The 17,059-nt window shown below is 42.8% G+C and overlaps 1 protein-coding gene across 6 annotated transcripts in view; it reads left to right on the top strand.

Annotated features, from left to right (window-relative positions):
• The first annotated feature begins 496 nt into the window (after positions 1–496).
• Positions 497–17,059, top strand: part of MLLT3 (MLLT3 super elongation complex subunit) — a 142,103-nt gene continuing 125,540 nt past the window's right edge. For all 6 annotated transcript variants that reach the window (XM_084503719.1, XM_084503718.1, XM_084503716.1 and 3 more), the window contains exons 1-2: positions 497–613; positions 792–972. In XM_084503719.1, the coding sequence (XP_084359845.1) occupies positions 602–613; positions 792–972 (193 nt within the window). In that variant the 5' untranslated portion in view covers positions 497–601. The remainder of the gene's footprint in view (positions 614–791; positions 973–17,059) is intronic.

Genomic DNA, 17,059 nt, shown 5'->3' with positions numbered 1-17,059 from the left:
TTGGGTTGGGGACTAGAAGCGCTATCACTGCCCAGCACCGGGCGCACGCAGCCCTCGGGCGCCACCTCCCCGCCCGCCCGTGCCTTTAAGGGCGGCGGGAGGCGGGGGGGCGTGTCCGGGCGGGGCGGCGGGCGGCCGGGCGGGCGCTCGCCATTGGCTGCCCGCCGCGGCGCGGCGCCCGCCCCGCTGGGCACGCCGTTATGTCGGTGTGGCGGCGGCGGCGGCCGGCCGGGCGGCGCGGCGCGCATGCGTACTGCCAACCGGCGGGGCCGGGGGCAGCGCTGCGAGCGGGGCGGGCGCGGAGCGGGGCGGGCGGCGGCGGGGCAGGGGCAGGAGGAGCAGGAGCAGGAGCAGGAGCAGGGCGAGGAGGGGCGAGGAGGGGCGGCAGCAGCAGCAGCAGCAGGAGGGCGGGGAGGAGGTGGACGGAGGCCGGCAGCGGGGCGGGGCGGGGCGGGGCGGCAGGCAGACGATGCCCACCGCCGGCCGCGGCCGCCCCCGCCGCTCCCCGTCCCCATGAGCTGACGCCGCGGGGCGGCGGCGGGGGCAGGGGCAGGGGCAGGGGCAGGAGCGAGCGAGCGCCCGGCGGGGCCGGCGCCCCGGCATGGCCGGCTCGGTGAGTACCGCGCCGCGCCCCGGCGTGTTCCCGTCCCGTGCTTTTATCCTGTGCTTATTGCCGTTTCTCCTTTATTTTTGTATTTATTCTGTATTTATTTATTTATTATTTTTTTTAATTATTATTGTTGTATTTATTTTCCTCTCTCCCCGTGGGGTGCTCGCCGCCCGCCCCGCAGTGCGCCGTCCAGGTGAAGCTGGAGCTGGGGCACCGAGCGCAGGTGAGGAAGAAGCCGACGGTGGAGGGCTTCACCCACGACTGGATGGTGTTCGTCCGGGGGCCCGAGCACAGCAACATCCAGCACTTCGTGGAGAAGGTCGTCTTCCACCTGCACGAGAGCTTCCCCCGCCCCAAGAGAGGTAGGGAACAAAAGCGGGGGCTCCTCGCCCACCCGGGGGGGGGCTCGGCCGCCCCCCAAACCATCCGCAGACCCTCCCCCCAAAAAGGGGTCTGCACCTCCCCCCAGGGGTGCCCCGGAGCCTTTTGTCTGGGGTCCCCCGGCGGTGCCCGGGTTGCCGCGGGGAGGTAGCGGTGCAGACAAAAGGAGGAGGACGGGTGCCTCCTTTGTGAGCAGGTTCCTCTCCCTGCTGGGCACCCTGGTGGCTCCCCACGGGTCTGGGGTCCCCACGGCACCTTCAGCGCCCGCAGAGCCCAGGAGCGGGGTCCTCGCTGCCCAGAGCGGTGCAGGGCAGGAGTCGGGCGTGCGGGGGGCAGAGGCAGCACGTTTCCCAGCGCTGGGATGGGAAAGCCGCTCTGCGGCGAGGTAGAGCCGTGCTTTGACTTGATTTTTAACTTAAATTTTTGGCTCGGTTCAAAGGCGGCGAGCTGTGACTCTTGATGCGTTTTTACATCAGTTATTGAGGTTCTCCAAGAGCGTTTTCCTTGCCTCAACCAGTGCCCTGTAAGAGCAGCAGCGCTTCAGCTGCCGAGATCCTCTGCTCGAGCATGAGCTGCTATTTCCCTTTTGTCATCGTAAAGCCGAACATGTTTCAAAGTCCGTGTAAAAGCCGGATGGGGTTGCACAAACTGTTTTCAGTGGCTTGTAGTACTGTGATATTCCCGGTGAATTAAGTTGCCCAGATGCACCGTGGAGCCTTCCTTTCTTTCCTATTTCCCTGTTTCTTGTGCAGAAAAACGTGACTTCAGCTCAGTCTAAATAGTTTGGAAGAAAAACTGAGCTCTGCATAGCCCAAATAGGCGCAATGGCATTGTCTGTACGTAGTGAATGAACATAGTTATATTGAAGTCGGGGAGAGAAAGTACGTTTAATACTTTGAAGGCTGGTCTCTGTGTAGCGGGTGCTTACAGCACTCTGCTTTTATCACCGACTCTGTATTTATTTATCTACTTGTTTCTGTCTGGCCCTGGGGAACATGACTTTGCAGCCCAGAGCTAGGGGTGATTGCTAGGGGCGATGTGGATCTCGCTAGTAAGAATATATGAGGACTTCGGCAAGTGAAGGATGGCATGGTTTGCTCCAGCGAGTGCTTTGTGTCTACAGCTGCTGAAGCTAGTTATGCAGTCATTTAAGCCATTGTTTTAAAGTGTTTGTTTTGGAGTTTTATTTCTGTGCATCTTTTTCATGATGTGGCAGCTGCTGGGAAAGATGCCAGCTTATATAGCCCGGGAGGGGACTTGTCATTTTGTGATTGCACATGACTCGGATCATAGGAGAATACGGGCTGTTCGGTGGGAGCGGCTGCCGTAGGACGAGATGGTGAGCGCTCTGTTCCCTGCTAGGCTTTGCTTCCCCCTCCCTAAAACTGCAGCAGAGAGGAGTTGGGGGGCAGCGTGAGGGACTTCAGGCCCTCGAAATCACGGTGGAAAAGATGAGCATTGTGCTGCTGTGTTTGAGTTATCTAGCACGCTCTCTTGTGTTCAGATGTGTTTAGAGGAATGGCGGTGACGTGCGCCTTGTGAATGGGAACATCTTGTGTGTTTTTCTAACTTACAAATATGGTTAACGTCTTTGCCAGAAATATTCTGGGTTTTCTTAGCTCTGTAAGTCGGGGCTGCTGGTTTGATCTGACCTCAGATGGCCTTCGCTGTAGCGGTGGAAGTGTTGCCTGTTCCGTGGGAGTAGGAGGCTTGCTGGTAGCCGTACCCATTGGTTGGTGTTTGCGTACTGGTTCTCAGTCGCTGTCCCTGAAGTTGCGACATGCTTTATTGCTTTGTTACAAGATAACCGGCCACTTGGAGTTACTTGATAAGTTTTCAAACTAATCCTGAGCCTCCCCTTTCATGAGCAGACGTAGGTGTACAATGTTAATCAAAGCTAAGTGTCAGGATAGGGACTGGCTGTAGGACTGAACTTCTTGGTGAGTGATCTGTGTATCTCTGGATTCGTGCTGTGAATGGCTGCCCTGATGTGTGTGCTTGTGAGGAAAAGTTCTAATTCATTAAGTCTGTTTGCAAAACCCTTGGATCAATTTGAGAATAATAAATGAATAGGCTATCATGGGCTTTATTAGCTCCTAGCATTTATGCTACCAGCTCACTTTATTGCTGGCATAGTCATCCAAACATCGAGGGAGGGGAAGTGAATTATTTTCTGAAGCAGCTTTTCCATGCGCTTGCTTTACTTGTTTATGAGAATAGCTGGGCGAATGTCGGTTTGGCTACAGCTCTGGTTTTGCCTATCTCTTCTGACTGTACCAGGGATTTTGGAAATAGTGGAGGTTGGAGGTAAGTTTGCAAACAAAGGTGTGTCCCTGTGTTTGTTCTTCTAATAGCTGCTGCAGGGCAGGCAGGGTCCTATACACTGAAGTTGCATTATTTTTAAGGTGGGAATGTAGCTGGGAACAGCATTTGAGTTTCCACAGTGCGGAACAGGCTGATTTGTGTGCCCAGTCAAGATGGGAAGGTGATGGTGACTGGTGGGGAACAGAGTGTGTATTATCTACAGCCACTTAATGAACGAGCCTCCTTCACTATCTCACCTCAAAAACTTGAGCTTGGCAGCAATTTTGTTTTCTGTTGTTTGCCTTATGATGACCAAGTGCTCCAGTTTGTCCTTGCACAAAAGAGCATACAGCCATTCTCCATGGTTCCCTGCACTTTGTCACATCTAATGGCTTGCTTCTGTCATCTGACTTCCATGAGTGGCTTCACTGGGGGGACTGCAGGACTATTTGTCAGAATAAAGAAAGTATATCGTACCCAGGCCCCATTCTGGAGCAGAGTTTTGCAAGGCAAAAGCTCTCTAAGATCATGCAGTCACCAAAAAAAAAAACCAAACACAACAAACAATGAACCAAAAAAGAGTTTTCAAATTTAGCCTGTTTCATGATGCTTAAGTAAATTGGTTAACAGAAGGCATGGAAAATTACTAGGTTTCTAGCTTTATTTCAAATCATGTGTTGTGCTACCTTTTTCCAGTTGTGTGAAGGAAGCTGTGCTGTGTACAGGAGTACAGCATGAAAGCACACCCATGGAACAGGATTTGCCACTGGGTTATGGTTCGTTTTGGTCCGCTGCATAACCAGCGAACTGCCTCCAAAAGAGGAGCTGTTGCTCTTTATGACAATGTATCTTCTTATTTCTGAAGATGCTAAGTGGTTTAGAAAAACTTTATTCCTCTTATGATTGCTGATGCTCTGTAGCAACAGCCTAGCTTGCTATTTGCCTCGCAGCATTTCGGTCGAGTAAGGGAACACATCCCTTGATATCCTCCAGCGGCTCATTTTAAGTGATTATTGGAGACTGCATTGCAGCTGGTGTGGCTGTGGTTAAGTTTCTGCTAATTGGTGGTGCATTTTGACAAATTCATTAATTTTTTTTTTCCTTATTAAAAAGGGGTGGACTAATATTTCTGTGCAAATAACTTAATATAAAAGTGCAGGTTTGGAGAGCAGGAAGTTGTAACTTGAAAAGCGGAAGGGAAGGTGTTGCTTTTCCCCATGGACTTGAGGGGAACAATGGTTACTGCCTCACGTTGTCATATCATGTGTTGTACATCACTAAAACTTCTTGAACTAAGTGATGCAAGTGGAGCTGCTTGTTACACTGCTGGACCAAACTGTAATGTTATTTAGAAAATCCACATTTCCAGTACCGTTCCTTTTTTCTAAGGGTTGTCTGCTAGTGCAAAATGAAGCTTTGGTGGGCCATAACACTTCATAATAGATTTAGCAACTGTAGGAAGTGCCAATGATTGCTTTCCAATAAAAACAGTCTTTCCCTTCTCCCATGATAGCTTTTCCAGTTTTGTTCCCGCAGTTCAACTAGGCAGTTTTTCTGAAAAATCTTCCTTATGAGAATTAGGAACTCTCCTCTCCTCAATCTGTCATTTTCTAGGAGTTACAGCGAGGAGGAAGAAACTCTGAAAGATGCAGTCTTTCTGCATTTTATTGTTGTTTGTTAATTTTTTTTTAAGGTGATTTTGTTCTAAAGACCACGGTACTTTGTGGGGTGGGTGGCAAGATGTGAATCTTCTGGAAGGGGAAGCATGGTATCAACAGATGGCAGAATGCATGCGTTTTTCCTCATGGAAGTGGCTGCCCTGCAAACCCGCAAGCAGACTTAATCTCTGGCATCTCGTGGTACAGGGTGGTACACGCTTGTGTCTCTGACATCCTTGGTGTACAGGAATGCAGCTGTAGAGTGGAAACTTTGTAAAAAGCATCCTTCGGTGTGTTTGTAAGGACTTCTTGAGAAAATGTATCTGTAGATAAACCCTAATTTAGTATGCAGAATTATTTTTTTATGAAGGGGAGACTTCTTTTCAATGTGGAATAAGGGGAAAAGACTCATGGCTTTCTTTTCTGTGTATACTACCTGGAAAATCAAAAGTGAGAGTCAAATTCTGCTCCTACACACCTGGATTTGTTGTACAGTGTTAACTGTATCAGTCACTGGACTTGTAATGGACAGGTTGTACGTTGTCAGGATGTAATGAAGCTACTCCATGGAGATGTTTTGTTTTGCTACTTAAAAAGAATGTTTAAAGTGAGACAATTTTAGTTTAGTGACAGCTTATTCCTTTTGTGAAAGTACATCCAATGATGTATTTTAAACAGTCTCTAGTGTCCCATCTTACAGCTTTAAAAATGCTTCATGAAGCTCCCTGAAAGTATTTATTGAAAATATGCTGGCTAAGGAAATCAATAAAGTACCTTAGATTTAGCTTTAATTAGAAAATACTGATCCATTTCCCCCTGACTATATAGTGGTTTTGTTTTTAAATTTTCTTTTCAATATATTTCACTGTATTAGGATGTATGGAAGAAATGCAAAGAGGATCCTTGATCTTTCCCTCTGTTTGTAGACCTATTATTAATTTGTTGACCATAATGCAAAAGCTGCTTTTAGTAGTTCGTGTTTTGTCTTGTAAAAGTTGGGAGAAAATGGCCTGTCCATATTATCTTTCTCATGTTTCTCACTTAATTTTTTATTCTTTTGGTGATCATCTTCTTTTTTAATATGAAGTATGAAAAGATAGTAGCCATGCCCTGCCCCATTTAAAGTCAATGAGAGGCTTAGCTTTCTATCAGTTTTAGTAAATAGAGAGGTGTGAGGATAGAGACCAGCAGCCATCTTCTTATTTAGTGTACAACTTGAGTTTTCCTTTAAGTAGATGGTCAGTCTACTGACTGTCAGTAGATTACTGACAGTCTACTTCTGATTGTCAGAAAACAGTTTTCTGTTGGATATTTTAGTAGGGTATTTAGCTGCACTTCTAAGAACTTAGGAAGAAGAGAGCTACAATTAACTTCATTTTTTTTTCCAAATCTATCACACCTGGAGGGGTAGGCTACGTAGGAATTTCTTTTTCTATCAGTCTTAGAGATACAGTGTTCAAGAGTATCAGGTTCAATACTGCAACTTTAGGGCAGGCATTGCTGATTTAATTTGTGAAGATTTTGTTATGGGCTGTGGATTTGCTTGTCAGTGGAATCCAGTTGCAGCCAGATAGAACTTAGGATGTCTAGTGGGCAGTTTTGTTTGTTTAACAAGAACTCTAGAGATATAACGTTGCTACTCCTTTAATAAGCAGCTGAAGAGCCGTGAGAATACATAGGTGTTTTCAAATGCAGTTTCTAATTCAGCCCAGTGTAAATCACAAGGGCATTTCTCACTGCTCTTTCTCAGAGACTGAGAAGAGGTTGTATATAGTGAAGCTATCAAGTTTCATCATTACGTGAGTGCTGTCAGTAAATGCTGGCAGCTCTGAAAATAAGATGCTACTGGTAGAGGAAAACCTTTTTCTAAAGAACCTTTTTCTAAACCTTTTTCTAAGAAATTTCACTTCTCTGGTATGTCTCTAAACGTGATCAAGTTTGAAGATGACACTTTATTTCGAAGTCAAAGTGTAATAAGGACTTGGGCAGCATACATCTGTTTTATGAGTATACAGCTCTGTTCCATATATTTTTGCATCATTTAAGTAATACTAGTTTAAAACCTACTGCGTATATTTGTCAGTCCTTAACAGAATTGGTTTGCTGTCTGGGATGAAATGCATTGCATTCAATTTAAATGAAGTTTAAGATGGAAGTGTGACAATGGGTTCTTATCCCTGCTAAAGGTACTCAGTGATTGTACAGTCTGTAGTACCTCAGTGTAACAGGACACATGACTAACAAGGCTGCTACATCATCCAGCATCACTAAGTTATGCTTTAAAAGATTACTTGCATGTTGTTAATTGTGGATAACTGTGTGTTTTGCATTTATTATCGTTCTCCTCCATGGGATGTGTAGTTCCTGCTGGATTCTTTTCTTTTTTTTTTTTTTGGGTTCCCATATAGCATGTTTCTACAAGGGAGAATACTGATTTGTCAGCTCGGATTCTCATTTCACAGTTCTTAAAAATGAGCCTAGGTTACTAGTAAAGGTATACAGCATTTATCTCATGTCAAGTTAACTTTATTAACAATGAAATGGTATTCATGGTATTTTTAATTTTAAGAAGTTGTGGTTAGGGTTTCCTGAAGCTACAGTATTAATTCTGTAACTAAGTCTTCCAGATGTTAAAAAGGTAGGAGACGAAGTACAGTTTCAGGGTCATCATACAGAAGGAATTGGGTAGCTGTAGAGCAGTAGTCATTTGAAAGAAGTGTGGAGAACCAGGTTGTTGTGCATGAGATAAATTCTGTTGCTTCTTTTGTAAAATGAGGGGGAAGATCTCAGCATTTTTAAATCAGTAGACAGTTATAAAATTTATGTGAGAAAATGAAAACAGCTCAGTTTGTTGTTTGTATAGCAGTAAAAAAAAAGTAGCAACAGTTTTTATCTTTAGAAAAAAATAGGTGTCTTAAAGATTTTCCTATGTATCTATTTACTATTATAGATTAGGTGATAGGAACTCCAGATATAATCTGTAAGATTTTGTTAATTTAGTTTATGTTACTTTTGGTGACGTTGTTCAAGGTACGAAGGCTGTTATTATCACGTTGACATGCAGTGAGATTGGAGGGGTTTGGTTTTTTGTTGGTTTTGGTTTAGGCTTTGGAACGAAATGCTGGAGTGTTGTTCTGTCGTTTGTGTTGGAACCTGTGGAGAAGACTTAAAACTTGATAGCTGCAACCTGGCAGAGCCTATTGATAACGCCTGTGGTAGCTAAACAGGCTAATTTACAAAGGCTTAATCTGGTCTGCAGGCTGCTGCAGTTTGACGGCATTCATTTTTGTGAGATTGCTGTGCTGGTCACCAGTATGTTTGAAACAGTGGAGTTTAGCTCATGTGGGATCATTTTGCAGTGATTGATGGGCACATGAGAACAAAGTGACAATCAAATTCTAGCACTTCTGTACATTTGTCTGAAAATTATGCTTCCTCATCCTGTCGCAAGCCACTTGGCTTCTAATGGAAAATGTTTTTTTTTTCTTTTTGCATTTCTGTTGGCTTTTTGCTGTGCTTTCTCATACATAAAAGGGAGGAAGAACAGAGTGGTATTTAAAATATTTGTACTTAAGTCTTTGTGTGAAGAGTTTTTTTTTTTTTTTTTTAATGAAATGTCTTATACTGCCTACCATTAAAGGATACAGCTAAAATATTAATTCTGCAGTTTAGAAAATAATTTAAAAATGTTTATTGCTAGGTAAAACCTGTTTCCTGGTACCTATTTTAAAAGAAAAAAAGCTTCTTTCCAGGCTGCTTTTTGTCTTTTTCTTTGTTTTGTTTTTTAAGTGTTAGTGGACAAGTCTCTGCTGCCAGGCAGCCAGTCATGGGAAGAGCTTCTTTCATCAGCCGCCTTGTGATGGTGCTCCCATGCACAGGGTACGGATGCTGACATGCCTCTGATGCTTGCCAGCAGAGGGGACATCGTGCTCTGGGTCTTGCTGAGGGCTCCTGGGTGGGCAGGTGGTCCCCTCAGAGGAGCACAGGCCTGCCTCTTGTGCTGCTGGAGGAGCTCTGCTTCGACACCTCGTCTGCTGCAGTGTCACACCGGTGGTGGGTTGTGTGCTGCTGCTTTCAGGCTAGGACCTGGTCTGAGTGGTTGGTCCGTGCGAATCGCCTGCTTATGGCTTCAGCATGCCACATGTAATTTCATATAAGCAAACGTGTCGGTACAGTAGGATGTGTGCATTTGTTGTGTGGAACTTTGCTCTTGAAGTTCAACACCAAGATAGGTGTTTTCTTGGTGTAAACACCAAGGTAGGTCTTCAGGTGGTTGTGGTAACAGAGGTTACAGTGCAAGCTACACTATTACACGTTAAAAAGAAGCAGAACTGAACTGAGAAATATGGGGTGGATTAAACTTTGCTGATTGTTAGGATACTGAGCAGCTTGTTGTATGTCTAAACTTACTATTTGTGGCTGCTTTTCTGAAGCTTATAGAGGAAAAACTCCACCCAACTCAATGAGCTGCATATTATTTTGCCCACTCTGGACAGAAGTAATATGAATATCGCATACCACTTGAAACAAGGGTTGACAGACAAGGTGTTCTCTATTTCTAGACTCGTAAGGAAAATCAAGGACTTCCTGTGTTTATTTACAGGGAGGTGTTGTTTTACTTCTCATGTGCTAACTTTAAAGGGCAAATAATCCAGAAAGGAATGATGTTGAGATTTAGTTAAGACAGAACTACTTGATATCATGGGCTGGAAGCCAGCAGTCATTGAGCTCTTCATCCTGTGAGGGAAATAGGGCAGGTCTAAAAGCACTTGTGGTAACTCAGGAGGGCAAAAGTCTTCTTGAGGAATTTTGATTAGTAACTATTCTCCTTTTAAGCAGGTAAATAGCATTCAAATTAGTCCTGAAATTCAATACTGGGGCCAATAATTAACAATAACAAAGATTAAAAAAAAATAATCTTTGCACAATTTATCTTACATAATATAAGCTACAGGTGGGTATTTTGCTGAAGTATGCTGTGAAACTGCAGAGTGGCTGTTTGTGAGCGATCACAGCACTGATACTGTGTTTTACTGCAAAGCTGGAGAAGTGGATTGAGTTTGAAATTCCATGTGCTTTCTAAATACAGAGATGCACATGTCCTGATGTTTTTTTTTTTTATGGTTTTCTGTGGTGTGGTGTTGTTTTTTTTTTTTTGTTTGTTTGTTTGTTTTTTTGCTTGCCTGACTTGGGGCACGATACATTTCTGGATATTCTTGGTGTCTCAAAATGATTTAATGTTAATAGAAGAAAGAAAATAAAAAACGACAAAATATATTGAAGTGCATGGAGCCATATGAATGGGATAGAAACATAGATCTGAAACCAGTTTCTGTAAGGGGATCTTAATGAAAGTTAGTTTGTTAGAACAATTCCAAAATATTTCTTTAGATATCCATAAATGTTTAAAGCTGAACAGCTTTCACTTCTAAAACAAACAGCATGCTCTTGTAATACTGTCAGGCCAACAATGCAGTATTTTCTCTCTGAGAGGGTAAACTTGGGGAAATAAGCAGACAACAATAAGCACCACTTTATTTTTTGTAGTCAAATACAACACCCGACCCTTTTCAGCCAGCACCTAGCTGATGTCTTTTACGATCCAAAAGCCACACAGGCGTTGGAGGCGCTGCTCACATTTGGGATCTGCGCGGCGTGTGCAGGCTCACCAGCATCCCAGCCTCCAGCGGTGGTGTTTTGCCTGTCCCTGCCCGAGCACTCGCTCCAGTCCCATGGCGTGGGGCTGCAGGGAGTGAGGAGGAGGAGGAGGAAGAGGTGGGCATCCACTGCTGGCAGGTGACCCCACGGGAGACCTGCTCCTGGGTTTTGAGGAAGGGCTTTCGTATGCTTGAAACCTGAGTGCTGAAAGTGCTTAGGCGAGTTGTTGTCTCAGCTGAGCGGCTGACCAGAGGGTGGGTGTGCAGTTGTGCTAGTACCACTGACTGACCCTTCTCTGAGGTCATAAACGACAGCACAAAAACTCAAACCAGACACGTTTCCGTCACCTCAGAAAATAACAAGTGATGGCAAGGAATAAAGACAGAATCCAATGATGCCAGTAATATATGTGGAAAACGTATGCTTCAGACAAAAGATGTGTTTTGTAGACATACTGTTTTGCTTAGCCTTTCCTTTAAAAAGCCAGTTCTGAAGGAAATTTCTTTGCACTATGCTAGAGGTAGAAAATCTCATGAGCTCTGTAGTATGTGAGGGCTCTTGATATGTTTTAATACTGTTCCTGTTAAAGTTGCACCTTTTTTAACTGCAGAATTCTGTTCACATCTGATACAATTCCTGTTTTAAAATTGCTTTTTGGCACTCAAGTTACTATTTCTTTGCCTGTAGATTACTCTTTCCTCTAAAGTGTCTTTTGAAGTGTGTGGTTTTCTGAGTCTGAACCTTGTAAGGTTGCCACTTGTATCTATCAGACGTTCCAAAACAGAAACTACAACTTCTGTATATTTGAGGAGGCTTTTCTTCTTCAGCCTTGCAGTTGAGCCCGGGTGTTATCCTGATTCTGCAGAGCACTTCTGTGATGTTTTGTCAGCAAAAGATTTTACCCATAACGTGTAATAGGCTCAGTAACTTGTTACAGCTGAGTTAAGAGAAGCAGCATTATAGCCGTACAATTGGATACCCTTGTTGTCTGAAGACTCAATCAAGATACTCTAGGGAGTTTGACTTCTCAGTCTATAAACAACTGTTTTGTTTTGCTTTTGAAGGCTGGTCTTAGCGTGTCCCTTGCTTAATAAAAAAGGCAACTAAAACATGTAAATGTGTTCTGTTTCGTGGAATTAACCTTGTTTGTCTGCATTATGTGCGTATGGGGAGGTGGCACTATTACAAGCAGCACTTCTGTTTACTAAGCTAACATTCTTTCTTATCAAGTGACTGGCTTGTATTATTCTTTAGAGCAAGTCTTCCCCATAATGCATGTCCTTTTAATATGGGAAACTACGTACAGCCAACTGTTAGAAATGCCGCAAGATATTTGCGTGTATATTACTGTGAAGTGATTCCATCCGAGTTCTTTGGGTGCCTTTCGCAGCCTTGTGTAAATACTCAAAGACCAGCCCCCGAACATAAATCAAACAAGGTAGCTCGGCAACGCTATAGCTGATCACTCGGCTTCTGCAGGCACTGCTAAGCACTCTGCTGCTGGCTGGGTGGAAACAATGAGAGTTGCCCCATCTGTCATTAAGGCATCCGTCATTAAGCTGGACCCATGCGGGGCAGGTCCTTGTTGCAGAGATGTTCCGCGTGAATCTGGCTATTGCAGTTCGGTAGCTCAAACTTGGTAGGAGCAGTGACCAAACTGTTTTAGTGGGATGATGAATTTCAGAAACCCATCACAAATGCGCACACATGCACACTTCTCACAATAGCGACAGCGTGGAACAGCAGTGCTGGGTGGGTGCTGTACCTGTCTGACAGCCCAAGCTGAGAGGATGTGCTGCACCTACTGTGTTTAAATGCCCCTGTTCTGGGAAACCTGCAAGTATCTGTGGGATATTGCATTTAAACAGTGTTCTTAAAATGGTAGTTGTGAATCGTTTTGGAATTTACTTCAGGCTTTTCTGTTAAAGTTGAGTCATCCCGTGCTGGAAAGTGTAATTTTCACCTACAGAATTCTTTCCAAACAAACTAAATGTCTCCATTGAAGGTACATGAGAATAAAAGTTAATATGTGACAAAAATGAGGTTGTCAAATAAACTGTGGAATGATTTTTGTTTTCATTATCCTTTCCTTTGCCTGGAAACTAAATAGAAACAATCTGGTTTCCATGAAGCAGAACTGCATTAGATTACTTCCTTGAATTTTTAGTACTGTAAAAGCAAAGTTAAACAACTGCTACAGATATTGCAGGTTTTGTAACAAAAGAAGTTTAGTTATACTAGTCTACTAATACTGGCCTGTAGGAATGTTTCCTTAGGATATTTCTGTGTTAATGGCTGAACTGCAACTTTACAGGAGTTGGAATACTAATAAAGTACTTGTTGACTGACATTTTAAATATATGGTCCAAATTCTCTATTCATTTCAGGTGGAATGTTTAAAAGGTTTTGTTTTCAGTTTTGTGTTTTTATGAATAGCTTAAGTCTGGGAATTTGTTGGTTTGTATCTAGACAACTGGAAATTTCACGTTTTGGTTTTAGTTTCCTCCTCTGTGGTCTATTCTGAAGCATAGATAAGGTACTTCTTGATCAAAATCTGAGTTTCGTGCATCATCTTAATTACGCTTTTAGTATGTAAATATTAAGATTTAGCTATATAGCTACCATGTACTCTATAAATATGTTCATATGTATTGTAGTGTTAGAATCTTAACAGCCTATTTTTCTTCTGACTTGAACCATAAGTGTTTTGAAACCTAATGCAGTGATTAGATCAGTGTGTTCGCCTTCAGGCATCCGTAACTTAATCTAAACTCTGCTGAAAATTTCTGGCACATTACTCTTTTGTTTTATTGAATAGTATTATTTTCAAATCTGGCATCTGTATCTTTGTATGAAAAACACTGAAACAAATTAAGACTGCTATGTGATGGGGCACTGAAGATACAATTTACTTTCTTCTCCTCCTCCTGCATTCCCAGCATGGTTATTTTCTTTCAAACAGTCTGTGCAACCTGTTTTACTTTGTATTAATCTCAAATAACTGTTTTTGAACTGTTTTTCTAAGAAATTGGGTTCACAAAGCCATTGTGGGGCCCACCAGCTTAACTGCAAATTAGGAATACAGTAAGTACAAAATGCCTTCCAACCATGGCCAGGTATATGAGTAAAAGCTTTTGCAACTCCTTTTCTTGACTAAGTTGAAAATAGTGGACTTGATAAAAATTAAGCAAAACTCTAAATGATCCCGAGAAGTGTGTTTCTTCAGAAGTGTCACGAAAGTACTGGGGGCAAAAATCAGGAAAAGGCATGGGCTAAAGGTTATTCTTCTTGTTTTGACTTTCACTAGAACTTTATGAAACAACACTTTCCCTTGCTAGGGAACACCAGGATTGTGCCTGCTTTTAGAAATTTGGATTAGAAACAAAATTATGGATTTTGTTAGGATGATGTTAACTTTCTGCAGCAACTTTTCTACCTATTCATTGTGTGTGGCGAAAAAATGTGATAAGTATGTTCACACCAGAATGGGTGAGAAGACTGCTTAAATATGAAAATGGGCTTCCAAACTTGCAGTAAGTTTTGTAGATTCAGAGGCAGGTGTAATATGCGTTCGTTCTTTGCCCTCTGCTTTTTCCAGCTGCTTGTGTCTCTGCTTTCAGTAACATAGTGTTAATGTGAACTGTTGAAGTGTATTGTCTGTTCTCTATGTTTGCTTTAAGTCAGCTTAATATATTGATATGAGCAAACTAGTAATGGCTTTCTTGGTTGGATTAAAGGAATAATCAACTCTGACTGGTATTTATATACTGAAGCAGATGGTTTACAGTTCAGGTCCTATTAAATAGCAACAAGGGATGCTACTTGAGTAAAGCAGAGAACTTTTCTCTATAAATCCAACCAGCAGTTTTAAACTGATCAAGGTGATGCAAAGCTTACAAAAATTACGTGGTATATGGATTTCCTTTGCTGGGGCACAAGAGAATTCAGGCAACTTTCCTTTCAAATATAATTATCCTATTGTTAAGATTTTGGTGTGTTCCTGTTAGAATGCCAAGGAGTTTAAATGTTTTATCTGCCCTCTGTCTTTTTGAAGTTAGATTTTAGTATTGCCCCAAGATGGCTTTGAAGCCCTGCAAGCAAGCTGGGATATCAAAGGGCTACAGGAATTCAGCCATAATTGTTTTATGGCTTGCCAGAAATCAGACCTATTTGTATAGGTAGCACAGAAAATAGCTGTGATTTGACAGTTTGGTGCCATTTATATCCACCATAAAAAAAAAAAAAAGTTAAAGGGGGTATTTTGGAAACAGGAACTAAGCTGTAAATGGAAACTGTGCCTCCGTTTTCTCAAAGGAACAAAAAGGAAACAGTTTAGGAAACTTTTTATTGGAGCAGAGTCAACAAGGACCCTGTCTACTTCAAGAATATTTAATACTGTACTTTCACTGTGAAATTATATGTTTGTTTGCTCCCTTAGTATGAGGTCACATCATTGAAGATGTACAGAATAAAAAGGACTTAATTGCTAAGAAGTCAAAAGGATAAGTTCATGGAGCATGAGTAGGTAGTCCAAGTGACGTCATGTCTGGAAAAATCGGATTAGTTGGGAGTACATGCGTGATGCCCTTACTGTCTTCTGAAAGTCTCACTCCAAATTGCTCTTCAGGTACCGTTCAAGCCTAAGCAGTTAGGCTTGCAGGCTTGAAACTGTAGTAGGTTGCTTTTTCAGGTGCCTGGAGAAGGCATCTTGCAGATGTGTTAGCGACCTTATTTTGAAAAAACAGGTTAAGAAGCACTGGGTCTCCGTAAAGGAGATTTTGAGTGTTCTGCTGCTTTCCAATGTGTCAAGCATCCGGTGACAGCTTACTTGTATTTGTCTTGCTTCTCTGTTGACTACACTGAGTACCCTGGTGTTGTGGCAGCCACCCAGCAGGCAGCTAAACACTGCACAGCCATTCATTCGATCGGTCCCCTGCTGAGGGATGGGGAAGAGAATTGATAAGAAATGTGGAAGAATTTATGGGTTGAGATAAGAACAGCTTAATAAGAAAAGGAGGGGAAGAATCTGCAGCTCATCTGTTTTTATCCTGAAATTTAGGAGTGCATGAGAAGCTTGAAATGGCAATAGATCATGACAAGGCCTCTTGTTTATAGCTCCTCTTTTAATCTGTTACTGCCACGTCATTGTTTTCTGTGCAAGGCTTATAGCAAAAAGGAACATGATTCCTTTTTAAACATCTATAAGACAAGATCTTTGGTAAAAAGCAGATCTGCAGCTTGTGAGCTTATCAACCATGCTGAATTCCTGTATGGCTAATCTTATCGTGCTGCAGTTAATGCTCAAGGTAGGCTCTTCCAGAGTAGCTCAGCACCTCCTTATTTAAATATTTTGACCTTCTGTTTCTCAAGGACGGCAGTTATTAGATAAATATTTTTGTTCTTAGGGCTCTGCTGAGTACAATTATGGGATTCATACAAAGAACAAACAACTTTTTAATAGTGTAGTTTTGTGGTATGCCTTAGATCTGCATGCAGCCTGCTGCCAAACTGGATGGCTGTGCTTGTCTCATGTCTGTGGGATGCCATGGTTTTCCATGTGACAGTGGTGTGAGCTGGGCCCAGACCCTTCATTCAACAGAAAACAACTTCCAGGCCTTTTCGACTGCTTCTGACTCCAAACTCTGTACGAGATGTTTTCTGTTGGGTCCATGAGCTGAAGTGATTGTAGAGCTACAGAGCCATCCAGTGCAAACAGGAGAGGCATGGCTGAGAGGTGGGAGGAAACATAGGATGACTTCTTTCAGTGGCAGTTCTCAGTCAGATGAGGTGAGATACCGCATTTAAAAGAAAACGAAATGCATCCTCAGATTCCTTAAATACTTAAGTATAGCGTTGACACCACAGTTGTATTGTGGTCTTGGCTTTGAAACTTGTGGCTCTGTACAAGGGTCTTTAACTTGCTGTAAAACTGTACTTACTCGTAGTGAATTCTGTCAGTTGTACATCTTGCAGATCTGGGACATGAAGAACACTGCAGTATTAATGTTAAGGTCCGAAAGAAATTGCAGAGCTTGGGGAAAGTTTGCACTGTATCTGAAAGAAGGTTATCTATAAGATCTATGCAAAAGTATTATAGGTAAAGTTAGTGGAATGCTTTGCTTTTCACTTGAAAAGGAAGATGTGATATTTTAGAAAGCTTTTTTCATTGATTTCCTGTCTTTCCCATTATTTCCCTGTTGTTTCCCCGAAACTGGTCTATTGTGTTCACTCAGTGGGTAAGGAAGGCTCGTAAGAGGAGATCTACCTTGTATTTCTAGGATTTATACAATTCCAAAGAACCATGATTTTTTTTTTTTTGGAATGACCATAAGGTTAGTAGTGTGCAAGGTATGAGATACTATTCTGGTAAACTTTGCTGCCCAGTGAATTGAGGGGTTTAAAGAGAAATTGTCTGCAGTGGTCGCTCCAAAGCCAGGATTTGCTTTTC

This window comes from Aythya ferina (genome assembly GCF_964211825.1).
Source record: "Aythya ferina genome assembly, chromosome: Z".
Classification (NCBI taxonomy): Eukaryota; Metazoa; Chordata; class Aves; order Anseriformes; family Anatidae; genus Aythya; species Aythya ferina.
The sequence above is the reverse complement of the archived record's forward strand: the minus strand, read 5'-3'. Positions and strand labels throughout refer to the sequence as shown.